This window comes from Podarcis erhardii (genome assembly GCF_964252035.2).
Source record: "Podarcis erhardii genome assembly, chromosome: 9".
Classification (NCBI taxonomy): Eukaryota; Metazoa; Chordata; class Lepidosauria; order Squamata; family Lacertidae; genus Podarcis; species Podarcis erhardii.
The window spans coordinates 60,512,843-60,535,335 of record NC_138512.1 but is presented as its reverse complement, the minus strand read 5'-3'; the positions used below and the strand labels follow the sequence as shown (position 1 = coordinate 60,535,335).

General features: G+C 41.0%; 1 protein-coding gene across 1 annotated transcript in view; it reads right to left on the bottom strand.

Annotated features, from left to right (window-relative positions):
- Nucleotides 1-22,493, bottom strand: part of STPG2 (sperm tail PG-rich repeat containing 2) — a 211,159-nt gene that overhangs the window by 76,185 nt on the left and 112,481 nt on the right. The window contains exon 12 of the mRNA XM_081876928.1: nucleotides 16,820-16,950. Coding sequence (XP_081733054.1) covers nucleotides 16,820-16,950 — 131 coding nt within the window. The remainder of the gene's footprint in view (nucleotides 1-16,819; nucleotides 16,951-22,493) is intronic.

Sequence of the window (22,493 nt, the reverse complement as noted above, 5' to 3'; positions counted from 1 at the left end):
GAAAAACACCTACTACTTTCACACTATTTTAATCTCCCTGATTAAGAATATGAAAAAGTGGTTAGTGTATGTGAATGTGGTAGAAAATCTCTCTGTGTGTGCATGTGGAGGGGGTATTGCAAGTCCCATCCTCGATTAGGATAGTCTTTTGCACATGCTCAGGGCATCTGAGTATTGGGAATTAACCCTGAAGAGCCTTTCTGAAGGCAGCCCTGTTTAGGGAAGCTTTCAATGTCTGATGTATTACGATATTTTAGTATTTTGTTGGAAGCTGCCCAGAGTGACTGGGGAAGCCCAGCCAGATGGGCAGGGTATAAATAATAAATTATTATTATTATTATTATTATTATTATTATTATTATTATTATTATTATTATTATTTCCTGACTCCAGTGAGGATTTTCTGCTAGTAGCTCCCACACACCCATCACTGAGGTGGTTTTGCTTCAGAAGCTACCTTAACCGACACAGAGCACTGGTGCATCTAACTCAGTACTGTCTACATCATCTGGCAAAGGTTCTCCAGGTTTCAAACAGGTATCTTTCCCAGCCTTACCTGGAGGTGCTGGGAATTGAACCTAAAATCTTATTTGTGCAAAGTACATTGCCCTTCACTAATTCTTTGAGAGGGAGCAATTGGCAGGGAGAACTAGCTGATGGTAGCAAACACATCAACAGTCAAGGCCAAACTTTAAGATTAATTTGGTCTAAGCTTGTAATGGACCATGGATTTCCAATTGGGAGGGTTTATATTGCAACATCTCCCATTCCAGAACTTGATCACTGTTGTTGTTGTCATCACTAGTCTCACCTGGTTTAGCCAGCCAATTGAAGCCAAGCTGCTGTCACATGCTTTTAGGAGCCACTGGTGAGAGCTAAGTGGGGGGGGGCAGGGGTGGAGGAAGGGGGTGCAGTGGGTGTGACCCGCCCCAGGTGTCACCACTGATGGGGTGACAAAATGCTGGGCAGCACTCACCGCGGGGCCTGCAGTGTGGCTGAGCCACGCGTCTCTCCTGGGAGAGACACAGTGGTTTGGGCGTGCGCAGGCTCCGCACTGCCCAAACGGTGCGCCCGCTGCCTCCACCCATCTGTAGGGCGGCTGAGTGGGAGAAGGCATGCAGACTCCAGAGGCCCTGTGGTGTGCCCCGCCCCTATGGGCTGCTTTCTCTGCCCCTGGGCCAGGTGCCCGAGCGGCTTCCTCCGCTGCTGAGGGAACCAAAGGTGGACAAACCACCCCAGAAGGAATGCAATGTCAGAGGTATTGTCCCTCCCCTAACACCCCATACACACCAAAGCATTGTTGGTTTGGCCCTGACTGATGATGTGTTTGCCACCATGATTATTTTATGAGATTTCATACTGTATTAATTATTTATTAGGTACCTAAAATACTATGGTTGAAATAAATACAACAAACATATCCATACAAGTACTTAATTTCCACATGAAGGAATCGAGCCTACCTCAAAAATCATTCCCCAATTCCAGATGCATGGGTGCTGGTTGTAAATATTTTCTAATAGCTATCTTTACCGTAGGCGGATATAGCCCACAGGCTTTATTTTTTCAATGCTGTGACTTTCATAGCAGAAAATAGTGGGCAATATATTTACAAAGCATAAAAAAAAAACATTATGGAGATTGGTGGTGAGGTACCAAGGCACGGACATGGGATTAAAAGGCAGGGAAATAATCACCTCTTGCGAAATCAGTTTAACTCAAATCAATGATACAGAAAATTCATGTTTATGCTTTATATGTTACAAAATGGAAAAGTTGAATAAATAGATTTTTATTAAAATAAGATAATGTTTGAAACTATGCACACATTCATAATGAACAATTTGAAACTTCAAAAAGGGATTACTGAGATTTGTATACATTCGGAATAACAGATATTCAGTATCTCTGTATATTCAGTATATTCAGTGTACTCTGAAGATTCAACCTAATGGGCTCAAGCCTGAGATAGATGAATTTGCACAATGAGACCTGCCATACTCCTCTCTACCAGTATAACCCCATAAAAAGGTACTCCATAGTGTCAAAGTACCCTCTGGAACTCTGGGTGATGAGGCACTAAATGCTGCAGCAGGACAGGGGATTTTAGGAGCATTCAGTGAGGGCTGCCCCACCAAGCAAAAGTACCTTTCTGCTCATGCAACACATCTGTGGATCCAGGCAAAAATTCAAGGTGTTCTAAGGTATTATTACTCCTAACATTTAACATAACATTATGTAACATTATGTTTATTTGGTGACATGCACAATACATTTTGTATATATTGTTGAAGCACCAGCTTCTGGTTCAGGGTGGGTTATTTTATTATGCATATATATGTGTTGTTGCTATATACATGCAATAAACGAATATAAATCAATATAATAATTATAACTGTGATATAACTATAATTGTAACACTGAAATACAGTGGTACCTCGAGTTACATATGCTTCAGGTTACATACACTTCAGGTTACAGACTCCGCTAACCCAGAAATAGTACCTCGGGTTAAGAACTTTGCTTCAGGATGAGAACAGAAATCGTGCTCCGGCAGCGCAGCAGCAGCAGGAGGCCCCATTAGCTAAAGTGGTGCTTCAGGTTAAGAACAGTTTCATGTTAAGAACAGACCTCCAGAACGAATTAAGTACTTAACCCGAGGTACCACTGTATTGGAAATTGGGGGGGGGGGAGTGGAGAGAGAGACAGGAAACAAAGTACTCTACTAGTTGCAATGTTGTTAACAATTCAGGGAGCACCTAGATTAGGCACAATGTCCAACAGGTTATTGTGTCTTGAATTTACATAGCATGGCTCTTATTTAGAAGGATGTGTGGAGACATCACTTAGGGTCTTAGATATTTTAATCTGTGCAGGGTACAGGTCAGGTTAATATGTCAGAAAGCAGCTAAGCCTAAGTGATAACCTTTTGGTCTCTCTCGCTTGTGTTCCCCTCCCCCCCGTTTCAATATTTTGTATGATTATGTGACAAAAGGGAAAAGTACAAGATGGAAAGACAGCAGAAATAAACACCATTCCTTCAGTAAGGGGGAAAGGTCTCACCATGAGGCCAGTAAAAGGGCATCAAAGGTTAATAGCCACAGGAAAGTCAGTCAATTTCCCATTTATTTCCACAGCATCTTGACTGCTGCTCTCAATGCACTGCCATTGTTAGGGAACAGTGCGACATGCAAATATAAGCATAACATAATTGGAACACAAAAAAATGCCAAGGAGTTGCTTGACTAGTTTCCTTTATTTTGAACAATAAGGATTGGTTTTTAGCTAATCAGAGAGCACAGGAGACTACCACACCTATGGGAAGTTCAAGTGATTAGATATACAGTGGTACTTCGGGTTACAGACACTTCAGGTTACAGACTCTGCTAACCCAGAAATAGTACCTCGAGTTAAGAACTTTCCTTCAGGATGAGAACAGAAATTGTGCGGTGGCGGCGTGGCGGCAGGAGGCCCCATTAGCTAAAGTGGTGCTTCAGGTTAAGAACAGTTTCAGGTTAAGAACGGACCTCCGGAATGAATTAAGTACTTAACCAGAGGTACCACTGTAATGGCCCTTCCATCTGAAACGCCTTCAAACACTCCAGCCAATTTGTCTTGTGCATTTGAGACATGATCTCTTGTAACACAAAGAAAGATCAGTTAAATGTGTGACAGTATGGAAAACGCAGGCTTCCTGAAGTTTTGGCTGCTCAAAGCATTAGTGGATGTTTTGTTTTGTTTTGCTATTGTGCTTTAACACCATAAACTTTTGATTTCATGTGGTAGATATTAAAAAGCTTAGCTCAAGAGATCTCTACAGGCACAGGATATCACAAATGTAGATGAGACAGGGGAGAACCCTGATTTCCATGAGAGCATTTCCCACATAATGATAATAATGATTGGCCCCATCTGTTTAGTGCTAATTTAATGGTATTTGTGAGTGGCTAAAGATGGGTTTTAATTAAGTCACGTATTTGTGTCTGTCTGTGTTTTAGTTCCTACAGGGTCCATTTAAAACTAAAATGGGATTTGTGAAGATGTGACTTAAGAGGGCAGCTTGGGTTAAGCAGTTAATTTAGCAACTTGGTACAGTGTTATTTGCTCAATATAGGCAAACAGTCCAGGAAAGTTAATGGTTTCCCTTCCATTCTTAAAGCATTAGCATAATACAGAAAATAAGAACAAGCAGAGGCACACCTAAGGATTGGTGAATCCGAACAAAGTGTGTGGCTTATATATGTGTGGCAATGTGCTTTTGCAGTAAAATCAAACATGGGAAAAGCTTCCCATTCTTCTTGCACCAAGAAAGAAAGCTGTGCAAAATTTGTACCCTTCCTCCTCACCTCACCCTCACTCCAGATGCAAGTACTTCAATTGCATAAAATGTAGTAATTTCTAATGTGGCTACTGCTATAAATTGATTTGGGGGGGGGGCTGCCTATTCAGCTCCTTCCAAGGATGCAAAATACCCCAGATACACCTCCAAGAACAAGTAAAGTATAAACATACTAGAACAAGACAGCAACAGCAAAGTTTCCCATGTCATCCATAAGCAGAAACAGATACAGGTTTTCAAAGGACACCTTGTTGTCAGGCCTGAAATCAGAGTTTGGTTTGGTTGAGCATCTGCTGAGGCATCCCCCGTTTTCTAACAGGAAAATTGCCTGATAACCAGCAGAATAATCTGCACTCAAGAGAATCAGTTTTGTCCTCTGCCTCCAGACACCCCTCCCATTAGGAAATAGCAGATATCCCTGAAAGTCTTTGCACGTCTATGGAATGTTTATTTTCCCAAATGACAATGTGCTAGAGATATATATTTGCATTCCTTTTAGATCCAGCAGCATGGAGGCATAATGCTACCACGCTACTCTTATCCACAGAGATGTCTGGCTATATGATGCAGCCAACCAGGAAATGGAAGATTCCCCCCGCCAGCGCACCCCCAAAGCCATCTTCTAATTCTTCCTGCATGTTGCACTAGGAAGTTTTTCTCTTGGCTCCCACTAGGGATGGGAGAATCTGACAATTGTGGTTCTCTCATTTTAATTTTTCAAACCTCAAGTTCAGTTTTCCACATTTCTGCAGCAATTGGCCGATTATTTTTAAACAAAAAAAGCCTATGACAATTCATCAGTGTATTGGTGCAAATTTCTCCTAATAAACACATTTTTGTATGCAGTTTTGAGCAATGTACACTTTTTCACAAGCAACTTTCCCTGATGAAATGTTTTTTTATTTCCACTAGTATATCCATTTTTATTCATTTTTGTAAACACTGTTTAGTTGCAGAACTGCATCACGGAATATAGATAAGTGTTCGTTATGTGATTTGCCTTTAAATGTGAACAGAATAAATCCCCCCACCCAACCCTAGCCTTCCACTAGCACCATCTACCTTTGTGATGCTGGCAGGGAACAGGACTCACAGTGTGGGGGACTACAAGGGATTAATCCTCCTGGCAGTGGTCCACAAAAATCTGAAGTCAGTTCTGCTGGTTTATATAGTGTTCCATCAGAAACAACAAACTAACTATATGTTGCTTTTATAAATAGGACCCTAACCAGGAAACAAGAACAAGTCATGCATAACTTTCCTGTGATTCTAACTAATAGGTTTAGAATCAGAGTTCAGGTTACAGTCAAAAGTTTCCACACACACACCCCAAAAAAGTTATAGATCCAAATAGATGTGTTTGGAATTGGAGATTTAGAGCCCAACCCAACACTCCCCTGAGTGGCTGTGGCGTGATCAGGTTCCACAAAAGAATACCCAGACAATCCTACACAGCCCAGCTAGTGAAACAACTTGTGTTGCTGCTTTCAGTGGCAGCTGGCCTGGAACCAGATGATCTGGCTGGATTTGTAGTTCCTGGCCTGAAGCTATGGCAACTTTTCTCATCAATCACAACACCATCAGAAGTTCTTGCATAGCCAAGAGAAACTGACATTTGGGGAAAATCAACCACTATTTCTAAAGTCAAAATGTTTCTGACCATTTATAATATGGTAGGCAGCGCATAAATATCTTCATATGTGGTCTGATAACATTAGCAGACAAATAGACTGATTATAGTGCTGGATAGTCAAAGCTCCTATATTTTATTGTCAACTATTCACTCATATTCAGAGTACTAGCAGACGATACTTAATAAGCAGTCTGGATAGAATGAAGTACAGTAATAAAATAAATGCCTAATATCACGCTGGTAAACTATGAATATGGAATCTGACATTATGCCTCTATGAAGGACCTGCAAAGTTTCTCTTTCTCTGGAACAAACAACTAACACTTGAACAATTTAAAGTCTTTGTATACAGCCATGGCCCAGCAAATGCATTTTACAATTTAAGACTGAATCCCAACTAAATGATTTTAATGAGGCCTAAAAATAGTTAATGCACTAAACTGTTCAATAGAATGACAAAGCACTTACTATCTTTTAATAACTCTACCATTTTCTTAGCAGATGATGCAGAACGATTTATGGCTAATAGACCAATTTAATCATGAAAAATTACAAAAGATGGTTGGATTTATTTGTAATATGGTCAATTTTTCTCACTTGGGTGTTACAGTTTAATTTTAATATTTGTTACTGGCATTCCTCATTAGCCAGCTAACCTGGATTTGTTATCTAACCAGTGAGAACACAAATTAATGATACATAATCATCATATTTTAGAAATAAAATTTAGACCTCCCTTATTGGATAATGGGGAAGGGGGACAAGATGTATATGATCTGCAAGCTGGAGAGTTAGATTTGTTAACATAGAATGCACTGGAAACCAGAAATGTCCACATTGTGAGACTAATGCAGTCGTCTGCTACAGGGGCAACAGAGGATACAGACAAGAACACCACATTCATATTGTATGTATTTATTTACTTGGCTTTTTAAATTTTTCATAGTGACTTTCTGCCATATTTGGCATTCAATGAGCCTTAACAACATTATAAGAACATCAGTATCATAAAACAGATCCTTTTTGTTCTGTTGGCACTCCTTCATATTTGAAGGAGCAGCGGCATGTTCTCTAATTTTGAACTATTGGGAAACAAGATGGAAGTATCATTGTACTCTGGGAAACCTCGAGTTTTGCCTTCCCAAACACAGTGCACTGTAGTGAGGTGACGGGTCCCTAGGGCAAGGTAATGCAGGTCCCCCCACCCAGGTATTTTTCCTGCACCTGAAAATCCAAAGCTGTAGCCCAGGAATTTTGCATTGTCCCTTCCCAAATAATAACAATACATTTCCTGTCATTTAGAAATTCCCTGGAGTGTTTTCTGTCCATCCCCTCTGTTGCCCAATCATAACTGTGAACAGCACAGCTAATCACAAATGTCTAGCAGTGCCACTCTTCACCCATGCATGGGGCAGGGGGTGAAGAGAGGAGACGCACTGTAGAAGCACGCGGGGGGGGGTGTTTGTCAGCCTAACCTTCCTCACATGGTTGATCTCAGTTTGCCGGTAAGTAATGTAAGGGACGCGGCTGGCGCTGTGGTCTAAATCACTGAGCCTCTTGGGCTTGCCGATCAGAAGGTCGGCGGTTCGAATCCCCATGAAGGGATGAGCTCCTTTTGCTCGGTCCCAGCTCCTGCCAACCTAGCCCAAAAATGCAAGTAGATAAATAGGCACCGCTCCGGCAGGAAGGTAAATGGCATTTCCGTGAGCTGTTCCGTGAGCCAATGTGGTGTAGTGGTTAAGAGCGGTAGACTCGTAATCTGGGGAACCGGGTTCGCGTCTCCGCTCTTCCACATGCAGCTGCTGGGTGACCTTGGGCTAGTCACACTTCTTTGAAGTCTCTCAGCCCCACTCATCTCACAGAGTGTTTGTTGTGGGGGAGGAAGGGAAAGGAGAATGTTAGCCGCTTTGAGACTCCTTCAGGTAGTGATAAAGCGGAATATCAAATCCAAACTCCTCTTCTTCTTCTTCTTCTTCTTCTTCTTCTTCTTCTTCTTCTTCTTCTGTTCTGGTTTTGCCAGAAGTGGCTTAGGCATGCTGACCACATGACCCGGAAAAACTGTCTGTGGACAAACGCCGGCTCCCTCAGCCTGTAAAGTGAGATGAGCGCTGCAACCCCAGAGTCGTCTGCGACTGGACTTAACTGTCAGGGTCAGGGGTCCTTTACCTTTTTTAATGTAAGTAATGGTACTACTACATTGCTAAGTGTCCATGGCATCTTTGCATGAAGAGGATAATGGGTAGAAAACCATAAGAAATGGGGCCCATCCTTGGTGACCTCCGCCCCCAGCTGCCCTGCCAGATCCAGTGCACAATAATCACCACTGGTGAAAGACAAGATGGTACACACACACCCCATTCCATGCCTAAACTGGATACATGCCTAAACAGTACTGAATCTTACTTCAATAGTAGAGATGGGATATAGTCATTCGCTGCACTCAAATGCAACAAACTACCTTAGTGTGTGTAGCACAGGATGCATGGCACACAGCTCCTTCATTTCAGCTTTTAACCCATTCAAGATAAGAAATGCCGAACAACCCTCATCCATTCCAGGCTCCATGGGCAAGCAAAGAGAGTGAGGGTGCTGAGCATTCAAGAAAAACAAATGTAGTGGTAAAGAGACTTTGCTGACTTCCAATAGTGAGTAATATTCTAATTATTAAGCTGCTTTCAGAAGTATCAGTCATTTTCTGTGGGTGGCACACAGATGCAGAGATGATAACGTTACCGTGAACTGAAGAGGAAATAGTCCAACTATGCTAGCACTCTGAAATTCAAAACAGAACTTCAGAGAATTGTGCCAGCAAAAGTGTATCCAAAAACAAGTTTTGGCAAACTGTTTTCCTAGGATGTAATATAGCTTGGAGAGAATATTGTTTGCGTCTGCATCTATCCCCAGAGCAACTATTTAATGTTCATGCACATTATCAAAATCAAATCTGGAATGTTTGACGTTCTTACTCCAACAAGAGTATCATACCCTCAAGAAATTACAGGATACTTCTAGTCCCTCCGAGTATGCACAATATTATTATGTAGGGGGAGGAATTGATGCCAGTCCAACCAAACAACAGGATTTATATAATATGCTATGCTCTCAAGAGTCCTTCTAATGTCTTCCCAAAACTCTTCAACATGCTAGATTGTTGCCTAGACAAAAACTGCTCCCTTTTACAGACAGTGCAAATGATCCTTTTGTAGCACATCTCTATAAACAATATATCTTGCAAATGATAGCCTCCATATTTGAATCACAACATTTAAGAGAACCCAAACTATGTTAAGAAAGCCACGGCTACACAGATGCCATCCTTCATTCTCCTTGCAAAGCTCTGCGCACACATACCCATTCCAAGACGAGAAGCGGCTGATGTAGATCTAAACACAGAGGCTCCTGGCCAATAGCACAGCTGTTCACTGTAGAAGCATAGCTTTTTGATTCATGCTGTGTGGAGGTGGTCAGATTCTTTATTTGTATAATAAAGTCATCTTCTGAGCATTAAGCTGGAGTGGTGGCTGCAACACATGGCAGTAGAGATTTGGAGCCTCAGCTGCTCTTTCTTCCAGTGCTTCAACAACATTTCACTAACTCATCGTTTCGGCCCTTGCAGCATCATGATGGGCTTATTTTCAAAGCTCCAATTGCAATTAATTTGAATCCATAACGTTTTGGCATACTGCAGCCAGCTGAAGAATGCTATTAGGGTTGTGTGCTGGAACCAAATGAATAATTTACTCTCACAGGAAAGCAGAAGCTAACATCTCACCAACATATGCAGTTTGGATGCTACAGAGAGCTCTGCATGTTCCAGTATAACAGTATATTTTGACTTCCAGCCTTCTACATTGACTCATCTGCTAAGGAAACTTTGTATTCTGGTCCAAGCCTCAAAGGATTTGACGCGCATTCAGGGAAAGATACTTATTCAGCTCATGTGTACCCAAATCAGCCTTTTGGGCCTCAATGTTGCCCTGAGAGAGAGAAAGAGCTAGAAGACACCTCACTGTGACTGCACATTGTGGAATATTAACAATGGCTAGAAGCTGTATTTCAGGGAACAGTGCCCTCCCACTACTAATCTCCTCACTGAGGAACCCCTGTTAAATTTCTGAGGAACCCAAGTTCACTGAAACATGCAGCATCAAACCATGGTAATCATAATGCCCTGTTTCTATTATTACAATTTTAATACATTGAAGGGTCTTAACCTTGTCCAAGAAAATAAAAGTTCTAAAATCATCAGCCAGCTCTCAAAGCCTAGTGGCACCAAATATTTCTGTGTGGCTGGGGAAGCCCAGCCAGACGGGCGGGGTATAAATAATAAATTATTATTACAGTGGTACCTCAGGTTAAGTACTTAATTCGTTCCAGAGGTCTGTACTTAACCTGAAACTGTTCTTAACCTGAAGCACCACTTTAGCTAATGGGGCCTCCTACTGCTGCCGTGCCGCCAGAGCACGATTTCTGTTCTCATCCTGAAGCAAAGTTCTTAACCCAACGTACTATTTCTGGGTTAGCGGAGTCTGTAACCTGAAGCGTATGTAACCTGAAGCATATGTAACCCGATTCCACATCCCTATCTTAAGTTCTTGTATGTACTAGGCTTACAGTGTAAGGAAGAACCTTTAAATAAATATTATGTATGATGCATAATAATGTCTAACAAAGTAGCAACATTAGATGATTACACTGTAAGTTTATTGAGACATGGACTACTTATGCACCATTTTAAGCTGTGAGTGCCAGGCACAACTGTTGTGTCAGAGAAATAAAAATTAAAATAAATATACTGTTCATAATAAGTTACTAAGCAACACTGAACAGTCTAGCAGAAATATTTCTCAATGTGTCTGTTCTATTTTGAATCATATTTTGAAAGCTCTCATATTACAGCCTACACTAGGCCAAAGATCAGTTTAATAATACATTTTCTAAAGACAGCAAAATGTTCTACATCTGAAAAATAAAAGGAAATTTTGCATTGTAAAGCTTTCATGTAGATCTTCTTGAATACTAAAAAAGATATGACATACCACCAACTTTCCCACTGTCAAATTAAAGAAGCGCCTATCATTCAGCATGACAGAAATGTCATAAAGTTGGCTAACAGGTAGAAATTGTTTCAAAATGATGGATTAATTTGCATGCACTGTATATAAATTGACCGTTGCTGCCTGTGTTAACATATCTGAATATATTTAGTAAAATAAAGTATGTATTATGCCACTGGGTTTCTCACAAGCAGTGCTATAATTGAAATATCACATCAAAAGGGAAAGGATTATTTTCTACAACCGTGTGTGTGTGTGTGTGTGTGTGTGTACGTGTGCATGTATGCTTACGAGACATGTTTTCCATGCTTATGAATATGGACATCTGACTATTAAATGCAGAATATTTATTTATTTAAAATATTTTTCTCTCGCTTGTCCCTCCACCATAAATGAGTGCAAGTATGGGCTACCACTGTATTAATTTGCATAGTGGGTTTCCAACGTTCTTAACTGTGCTGTCTATGTTGTCTCGTACAGTTGCTGCCAAGATAAGAACTAGGAAACACTGTCTCTTGATACTCACTTTGTACAAGCAACCCAGCCCAGCTCTGCCAACACACTTTAAAGGTGGGCCAAGGAGGCCCTCCCTATCTGCATAAATTCAACACCTTCATCCATGAATGAGGACGTTGCTATACAGTGGTACCTGGGGTTACAGACGCTTCCGGTTACAGACTCCGCTAATCCAGAAATAGTACCTCTGGTTAAGAACTTTGCTTCAGGATGAGAACAGAAATCGCGCGGCTGCGGTGCGGTGGCAGCAGGAGGCCCCATTAGCTAAAGTGGTAACTAAAGTTAAGAACAGATTCAGGTTATGAACGGACCTCCAGAATGAATTAAGTTCTTAATCCGAGGTACCACTGTACTAATTGGTTTGACTGAGCCACCATCCCATCACTTCAGAGTACCTGAAATTGTCTTTTCCCCTTGGAAAAGGAGCATAACTCAGTAGAGGGGAATCTGCTTTACATGCCAAAGGTCTCAGGTTCAAACCCAGGCATCTCCAGGTAAGACTGGGATAGACCCCTGCCCCAAACCCTGGAGAGTCACTGCCAGTCAGTGTAGACAATATTGAACTAGATAGACTAATAGTATGACTCAAAATAAGGCAATTGCCTGTGTTCCAAAATCCATCCTTCCCTCCAAACCACACTGAATCTTCCCATGGTGTGCACTGACCCCCTGAAAGCCTGAAAATTAACTGCAACTAATGACTGAACAACAGCAGCAGCAACAACAACAACAACAACAGGGCAAAGAAGATGAAAAAGCCTTCCCTCCTGTAGCCAAGTTAGGAACGGGCACCAAAAATGAATGCTACTCAGCTCCACTGGGCCCAGCCACCCCTTCCCATTACAGTGGTACCTTGAGTTCAGTACTTAATTCATTCCGGAGGTCCGTTCTTAACCTGAAACTGTTCTTAACCTGAAGCTCCACTTTAGCTAATGGGGCCTCCCGCTGCTGCCACGCAATTTCTGTTCTCATCCTGAAGCAAAGTTCTTAACCTGAGGTAATATTTCTGGGTTAGCAGAGTCTGTAACCTGAAGCGTATGTAACCTGAAGCGTCTGTAACCCAAGGTACCACTGTATTGACTAAGCCATATGAGGTATCCATATGATACAGAGAGTGAGAAACAATCCCTGGCCCAAGAAATCTGCGGAAACAATATAACAGGAGAGGCAGGAAAAACCTACAAAGTATTTTGCTACCACATGCAAACATATAAGTATTTATTTAAAACAAGCAATTCTGAGGGGTTTTAAAAGGCAACAATTCATGTCAGGACTTATCACCTAAGGCTTTATTCCCTTAATGCAACAAGCTGACATAACTTTTAAAATACAATCATACACAAAACAATTTACTGCTCCTAACAATACAAACCTTGCTAACATTTGATGCAAACACCAGTCAAGTGAAGGGTATCATTTACAAGCATTGGTATTTGTTAGAAAATATTCCCAGAGGCAAGAATGGTCCCATATTTGCATGTAAATATCAACAAGCTTTGAAAGATATGTCGAGGGGGAAATCACAATGCCCTGGCAGTACTGTAGATGGGGAAAAGTGGAAGCCAGTTCTTGCGTGGGAATTGCAGTGCCTGTTCAAACTGCAGCAATATCAAGACCTTCCTCAACTCCACTAACAGTACACAGTACTGTACCAAAAACTTTTTCACAAAGAGGTATTATATGCAGTACAATGCCCATACCATCCGCTGTATATTGCAATGAGCACAAGGGCTGGTAAGAGCCACTTCTTTGAACATAAAAGCTAGCAAAATTGAAGTTCTCTTAGGAATGCATTTTCAAGATATCAGACATAATGAAACGATACTGAAGTTTTGGTGCTTATATAAGGTACAAGGTAAGGAAATGTGTTTCGTACAAGTGCATTTTAAAAGGTATGTCTAATTGTTTCTCTAAGGGAATCCACTGTCTCTACACCAGTCACAATAACCTTATGCACCTCTATAATACCCGTCTCCTTTAGTTGCCCTTCACCGAAATGAAAAAGTTTAAATGCTGTAACCTTTCCACACAAGAGAGTTGTTCCAGCCCCTTGATCATTTTTGCTACCTTTTTTCTGAATAATTTCCTGTTCCACAATATCCTTTAGAGGCGAGGCAACCAGAACTGTATACTGTATTCCATGTGTTCACGCCATAGATTTGTATAAAGGCATCACAATATTGGCAATTTTATTCTTCAATCTCCTTTTCCAATGATCTCCAGCATGGAACTTATCCTCCTCACAACTGCCAGACACTGGGTCAACATTCCCGTCCACCACAACCCCAAGGGCTCACTCAGTTACCACCAGTGCAGTCCCCACCACCATACATGATAAAATTCTGGCACAATTCATTCAAGAAAACTTTTATCCAGGCATGCAGTTTGCTAATTCAGAAGGCAAGGTTGTCCTGTTAATTTGGTGAATGAACAGCAGTCAGCAGTTGACTTGGCTGCTTCTTGCTACCTGCGCGTTGGAAATGACTTCCTCCATAGTTGAATTTGAAAGATAAAAGAACAGGCATTTTTGCAAGCCTAAAACTTCATGGATGTCTTAGGAGTGAGTGCACAGCCTTTGTATATAGTTTCACATGAATAACTGTAATTTTGTGCACAGTAGACTTACACACATTTAACTTGTACACATTCAGCTTTACACGCTTGGCAATCTCTCTCTCTCTCTCTCTCTCTCTCTCTCTCTCTCTCACACACACACACACACACACACACACACATAAAGAGAGGGGGGGCTGGGAACGCCATTCCATCCACAAGGGGCCCTCAAGGTAGCTCACGGCAGCAACAATAAAGTCTCAAAATCGAAAACCATTACAATTTAAACCCCAAAAAACCATTTTCTGAACAACAGAACACATAAATACCCTTTTTTTTCTGCCTTCTGAAAATGAATTGTTAACCTATATTTGGCCTAGTGTAGGCTGTAATGATGAAAGCATGCAAAATATAATTGAAACAGAAAGCTATATAGAGAAAAACTTCTGCTAGCCTGCATTCACAGTCAGAAAAAAATGAGCCGATCAGTGTTATCTTCCCAAACCCTGCTGGAACTTGACAGTCTTGACCTACCTCCAAGAGATCATCTGCAATCTAGCCCTGTAGACTTGACAGGGAGAGAGCAATCCAGAAGCACGGTGTACAATAGATTGTACAATACAATTTTGTTAAGTGCTTAGTCTAAAAGGCAGCTTTGTTCCCATTCTAGAAATATGTTTTACATAGTACAGCATACAGACCTGAACCAGGGCACAAAAAAAGAAAAAGAAAAAAGCATTTCTGTGCACACACTGTTTTTCTCATTTTTTCTACAGCCACTAGCACATTAAGGTCCTTTTGTGTTTTGAGATGATTAAAGGAGTTTAACCGCTCTGAGGAGAGGATTCCTTAGCCTTGTTGCACACTCTTTTTGGATGACAGTCCTGATAATGTGCCCTTTAGATATGAAGTGAGCTTAAGATACAGTTGTGAAATAGAAAAGAAAAAAAAATTCATAATCCCTATGAAAATTTTTGTGCTCTAGAGATCTTCCTGCACCAAGTACCTGAGCAGACTCAAACTATGTTAAGTTTGGTTCACTTAGCTCACCAGCCCAGGTTTCAGGTAATGCACCCATCACAATCAAATATCTCTGATTCACAATTTGATTGCAGGTGAGCTATGTGGGACAAACATAACCTAGCTGAGTCTGCCTGGGCTCTAGGAACCATGCTAATCTCTGTATTATTCCAATTTTAGTATATGTGCTGCCAAAGTGAGCAGTGCTACAACACCAAGGAAGGGTCAGTTTGCTCTCACTCATAGATATGTTTAGGGATTTGTGTGAAGGATTCTACCTGGTGTTGAGCCAGAGAGACAGAACAAGGATCTTGTGCTGCCCTCTCCATGGCCCAACAACCTCCCTGCCTGAGCTGTTAGAGGTGGTCTTTATTTAGATTATTACTAATCCTCAACAGGGAGGAGACACTACTTAGGTGGGATATCATGAGCTTTGCATACAGAAGGTCCCCAATTTAGTTTTATGTGTCTCTAATTAAAGGATATCAGACAACAGGGCTGGGGATGATCTTTCCCTGGCTGAGAACTAGGAAAGCTGCTGTAGTCAGAAAAGAGAGCACTGGGCAAGAACAACTTGCTTCATATGTATGTGTTTCAATTATGCAGGTGAAATTCATGAACTAGAAGAAAAATGAATCCTCAGGGACATTTCATTATATTCTTATATTTGCAGATTTTGGAAAAGGGCAATCTAAGTATGACAAGCCCCAATAAAAAGCCATTTCAAGTGCAGCCGACTAATGCATATGTGTGCAGATTCAAATGACAGGCAGCAGGTGATGTAGAAAAGTCAACACCTGGCAATTTGCACATGTGCTTTAGGTTGTATGAATTGTTTGTCAAGTCACGGGGCAGTGAGATTTCAGTTCACCGCTTCAAAGCTCAAGATTTTCTGCATTTTCTTATGTTGTAGTTATAAATTTGGCTACACAGTTCCCTCTCTGGTGCAAAGGCTGCTATGTCTGCCTTAATTTTAAATAAAACTATTACTTAGATGTCTATCCTGCTTCTTGGTCAAAGTCCATAAAATGGCCTAACCCTGCCCCCAAATGATACTATATACCTTGAATGGGAAACCCATGGCCCTACAGAGGTTGTTGAACTACAATTCCCATCTTCCCTGACCAGTGGCCAGGATGGCTGGGGGTTGCGGTCTAACAATATCAGGAGGACCACAGGTTCCCCATGCCTGCCATATACAATACAGCAATTCATTGCTAACAGCCATCAAACCAAACACACTCAGAGCAAAAACCATACAACTTCAGGGCTCAGAAGATGACACTTCAGTCATCACAGTTCAACTCTAGAAGAGTAAGTGCCTTCTGGAAAAGAACCTGACATCATACAAAAGCTGAATTTGCCAAGCTAGTTTCTTTGTGCAGAGAATTCTATAAATCCATAAAATGGATTACCTGTTCAAAACTTGCACAAAACCAGATTAAGTCATATGAACTGTCCCATTTATGTCAATCACAAAACAGTTATGGCAGTTCCATCAAATCGAATTCTGCCCCCTACATATGCTGCAGCCAGGAACCAAAGCCATGTTTGTATTTCTCTGTCTTATTGTCAACTGAAAGCACCAATCTTTTGCTTTCCCACTATTTAAATGTATCAACTACAACAGCATCATAGCAGGCTGTTATGTACCTACATGTTTCTGATGTAAGATTACTTGCGAAGGCCCAATTAACATACCTCATACGTCCCGGGTCCAGGAGTGTCATCTTTTGCTTCTTTAAAACGTTCCACCTGGGAAACGTATACTGCAACATAGGAAGGTGTTTTCAACCTCAAGCTGCTTGTTTCTGGGCTGTATGCCCCTGGTCCTAAAATGAGAATTGAGAATGAGATGAATTAATTTTTTAATTTTTTTTATTTTTTTTTTGTAGAGGCTTGTTTGCATTTGCATTGAAGGCAGCCTTCCTGTCAAAACCACAGGTCATGACAGAAAAGTGAGAGATTACCATCAGAATCTCAGAGTTCCATAAAAAATGTACCAATAAAATAAATTGTATCATTACCATAGTCTATCATGGTATTAACATACAGTAATATCTCCAATGTCTAGTGAATGAAAATATTACTAGTGTCCCAGATTATTTGTTTGCAGAATGATATGTATTTATTGATATGATATGTATTAATTACATATCAATTACAATTGTTTGCAGAATGATATGTATTTATAAATATGTATGTATTTATTGATATGAATGATATGAATGATGGTGCTGGAGGAGACTCTTGAGAGTCCCATGGACTGCAAGAAGATCAGACCTCTCCATTCTGAAGGAAATCAGCCCTGAGTGCTCACTGGAAGGACAGATCCTGAAGCTGAAGCTCCAGTACTTTGGCCACCTCATGAGAAGAGAAGACTCCCTGGAAAAGACCCTGATGTTGGGAAAGATGGAGGGCACAAGGAGAAGGGGATGACACAGGACAAGATGGTTGGACAGTGTTCTCGAAGCTACCAGCATGAGTTTGACCAAACTGCGGGAGGCAGTGGAAGACAGGAGTGCCTGGCGTGCTCTGGTCCATGGGGTCATGAAGAGTCGGACACGACTAAACGACTAAACAACAAATGTATTTATTTGCTCATTACACTTATATCTGACAGTTTCTCTGGGGAAGCTCCAAACAAATTACACAGTGGATCCTAGGATCTCCTACCCAGGGCATGGCCAGTCTGAGACATGTTTGGGTTTAACAATGCAACATCACATGCCTTCAGGAAATTCTTAGGCACTGCTAGAAAAAACCTCTATCCAGGTCAAGTAGTAATTGTGGGATAAGAATAAATTGCTCTTTTATGAGGTAGGTGTTTGTAAAAATCTCTTGCTCAAAAAGAAGAAAAAGTACTTTTCTGAGCAAGTAGCTTTTTCATTTTTCAAAACTATACAATGGGGATCAAATAATGCAGCAAAGTGCATAATGTGTCAACAGTTAACAATGACAAAAAAAAGTGCCATGACTTCTGGAAATTGTGCCTTACCAACTTGTACTTATTAAATGTATATTCCACCTTTCCTACAAGGAACTCATAGTAGTTTAGCCTCAAAACTCCTCATTGGGGTAAGGCAACAAAATCTCAGCAACACATTTTATTTTAAGGACAAGACAAATCAGTCTCTCTCTGGTTCATATGACTTTCATATGAATTCACTCATAAATCTGTTCCATTTGCATACTGATCTCATTTTAAAAAAAAACTTACACAAATGCTTCACTCAAAGGCACACATATTGAAATGTATTTTATCTCCAAATATGCATTTTGCAACTTTTTGGTCTGAAAACTCAAACATCATGTTCCAATCTTCACATTAGTCCAAGGGAAACAGATGGGGTTAATCTGCATCAGAATCCATAAAGATCAAACTCCTCAAGTATCTCCACTTTAGGTTTATATACAAAATCAGAGAAGTGTCTTGTTTCAGTCCTGGCTGAAAGCTAATCTTTCACTTAGTCCTGTGCCACTAAGGCACTAAGTCCTGTGCCAAGCTAAGCTTGAACAGAAATATTCCCCATCCTTCTACACTTTGGCCTCTATTTGTTGGTGGCTTTGGATGGTTCTTTCATTCATGGAAGGGATATCAGGACCTGCTGCAGCTATAACTAGGATCCCATAGAGCCACATGCTGTTTTGTCCTTTGCGGTAAGCAGCTGGAGAAGCAGAGCAGAGTGTTGTCTGAACAAGAAAGGGTTCTAGGGCTCTGAAGTGACTGAGTCTACATCAGGGATCGGGACCTATGGCACTCCAGATGCAGCTTAACTGCAATTCCCATCATCTCCGATTGTTGGCTTTGCTGGTTGGGGCTGATGGGAGTTGGATGCCAACAACACCTGGAGGGGGAAAGTTCTCCATCCCTGGTCTACAGAGGCTAGTTCTCAGTTCCCTAGAAGTCTTCCAGTTCATGCTGAGACTTTGTCTTGGCAAGAAGGGTATTCTTTGTGTGCAACTGCCAGGAAGTTTTCCTTCCTGGGAATCCCAATTTTGAACCCATTACAAAGGCAGCAAACTCTTGCAGAATATGATAGTTCTCATAGGTAGAATTATTTGTGGGTGAGCTGTCACCCTACTTCTTATGCCATCTCATTTCAGGCTCCAGCTGTAACGCGGTCCATTTCCTAGCTTAAGTACATCATGGAGGTTCCCTGCACAAAACCTCCTGTTTGAGTTTAGCCCACAGCCAGGACAAACACAAAATATCACAATTCTTGGGCATCCTATACCCCAACCAAGATGGGTTCAAATGCGACATGGAGTTTAAATTAAAAGGGACAGGTGAGGAAGACCAGAAAGCCTAATCTAGCCCTGCCTTGTGCTTTAATATTTTTATAATATAAATCATTTAGATGGTGTAGGATAAAACAAACATTCACGTACAGGGCAATCTGATGCCCATCATCTTGTTACATTCCGTAAAAGGAATCTGCTTCTGTACATTTAACTCTGGAAACATTCATTTTGTAACACCATCCTAGGACATAGTTTCCATTATACCTATGCTGCTGCTTATGTGATACAGGTCAAAGACTTGCATTACCAGCTTCTTTTAGCACCAGTTGAGAACTGAATTATGCAAAAGCTATCTGCTATTTATTTACCAAAATGCCACATTTTAATCACAGGTCAACAAAGAATAAAACTTTTTCATTCCACAGCAAGCACCTACAAAAAGCCTGCCTCTGTTGTGATTGCTACGTAATGGGAAAATCAAGAGAAGGTGATTCTTATAATTATATACTTTCTGGCCCTATGCGGGTTCACTCTCTATGAAATGTCAACCAATGCTACAGGGCAAAGGCAGCACAGAACAAGAGCAACGGGTAATTTAAAGTGAAAATCTATGCTGCTGGCCCCTCAGTGGGAACATTTTCAGTACAGTCAAGGAAGGCTGGGAAATGATTGCATCACAAAATGGAGCTTTAAAAATCAAACACACGTTTTCTTTGCAGTAGAAGGCACATTTGTGGGTCCTGTATCATTCAGTTGCTACCCACTTTACTGCTGGCTCCTGTTATGAGCTTATAAAAAGTGGATGTTTAAAACTGAGACTGGAATTGAAGGTGTAAAGGGCATAGCACAAATCTGTAACTATGAAAACAAAAGGTGCTGTTCTAAGCTGTTAGGTGTTTCCGCTTATGCCAATAAAGGCCAATAACAACTAATAACAAGCTATTTCCGTTTGGATTTGATTTTTTTTTTTTTAAGGAACAGAGAAAAACAGAGAGACTTTTGGCACCTGAGAGATTAATTTATTGTAATGTGAGCTTCCATAGTCAAGGGCTGACCTTATTTATCAGTTGCAAGAGATATGCACTGAATGGAGAGGAAGGTTATCAGGTCCAGAAGAATCCTGACACCAGTGACATCACAGGGCTTTGCCATATCAGCAGCCATTCACTGTTAAGGCCAGAGGGGTAGATCATACAGTGAGATGGATCTTGGGGGTTCTGGTGTACTATGTGTGCAAGGTTAATCTGGTTCATTTAAGGAGGCAGAGTGAGGAGCCATGGAGGAAGAAGCTGAAGATAGAAGAAAAAGAGAGAAACCACATAATGGTTCCTGGGGTGACTCTATGACTGGTGTACTGAGGAGAAATGAAACTACATGGAAGTGGATGAGAGCAATCTCCCCTTGCAGTTAAAGTCATCTCACTGGGTCCTATGCTTTTCCTTTATATGTCAATCATTCTTGGATAAAAGTAGCATCTTGCGAACAAAAGATCGTGCTCCATAAAATTAGCTAATTTTAATGTGCACAAGTGTCATTGGTCTGATGTGTGCGTGTGTTGTGAGAGGTGTGTGTGCGCCACACACATGAAGCTATTATTGTAATATATAAGAACCAGTTAACAATAACAGACATTTACAAGGTGATGTTAAAGTGACCTTATTTATTCCACAGCAAGTGTCAAGTGGCTCTTGAGTAATGTAGCCACATGGTATTCTACTCTGAAGTAACAAGGGAGCAATGAGGCAGTCAAGAGGGGTGTTTGTCGTGTGTCTGTGTTGCAATTATCCTCTTGCACTCTGCCTTCAACACATTTTGATATAAATGACCTTTCAGATTAGGGTCATACACAAGCCAACTAGCCCTAGGGCTTGGAAAACGATGTACACATGTGTGCATAAAGGCTTCAACATGACGAACATGCAAAAAGGTGTAACAAAAATACACAAGCCTTTTTCATGAAGTGATTTGTGACACTATATAAATGCAACTTAAATTAAAAGCTGTGTCCAACAATTGCACCTGTTACCAGTTCCTGTTACCAGCTCCTATGCGCATGCCAGAATCTGAATACAAAATATATGTGCTTCTCATTGGCTCTAAATGAGACACACATGTTTATATTTAGACTTTCCCCCTGCAGAATAAAGAGAAATATGGGCATAGCTTTTCCCGACTGCTTCTTCCAGTTATTGTCCTGAGAAAATTCTGAGTTACACATCTGCCATTCTGAATTTACATGAGGCAAAGAGGTCTGCAACCAATTTATTATGACATAAGCTTTTGTGAACAGTCTACTCTAGTCTTCCCCAACCCGGTGCCCTCCAAAAGTTGTTGGCCAACCATTCCCAAGAGCATTAGTCCAACAATACCTGGTGGACACCAGGCTGAGGAAGGTCTACTTCATCAGGTGTAGCAGAGGCTTGCACCATTTTAAAAGGCGGAGTCATGCCACAATTCACTTCTTTGTTTTTGCTGCAGTTGGATGAGATCATCTCTCATGCCATATACACATCCCCTTCTGTGTATGCTGCTACTGCTGGATGCTTTGAACTCTTCATGGATAGGGAAAGAAAGACAGGTGCATGCATTCACCCACAAAAATAAATGAAATCAGAATATTCAAGCTATTTTAAAACTATGTACCGTATACCACCCACACACCACCCTCCCTCTCTCTCTCTCTCTCTCTCTCTCTCACACACACACACACACACACACAATTTCTTGAAAAAAACAAGGCAAAAAAGCTGTAGGATGAAATTGGCTGCTGGCCTGCCAAGAGTACATTTACTTTCCTCAGTTTTGTTTTTGCTTCAGGCAGTTTAAAATGTAAGCTGAATATGGAACAGTTCTTTTTTCCAGCATGTAGAACTCAAATGCTGAATATTATGGAAGATAAGTAGTAGGAATTCCAGTAGGTTTTCAGTATTTACTGCCTGGGTATTTTCCAAACTCATGGAAATCTTTGCTCAAAGTTCGATCCACACTAAAAAATAATGGGACTAATGCAACTAATACCACCGTTTTGTGAAGGCCCATTCATAAGAACATAAGAACAATTCTGCTGAATCAGTCCAAGACCCACCAGACCAACGTTCTTTCTTCATTGTAGCTAACTAGATTCTATGGA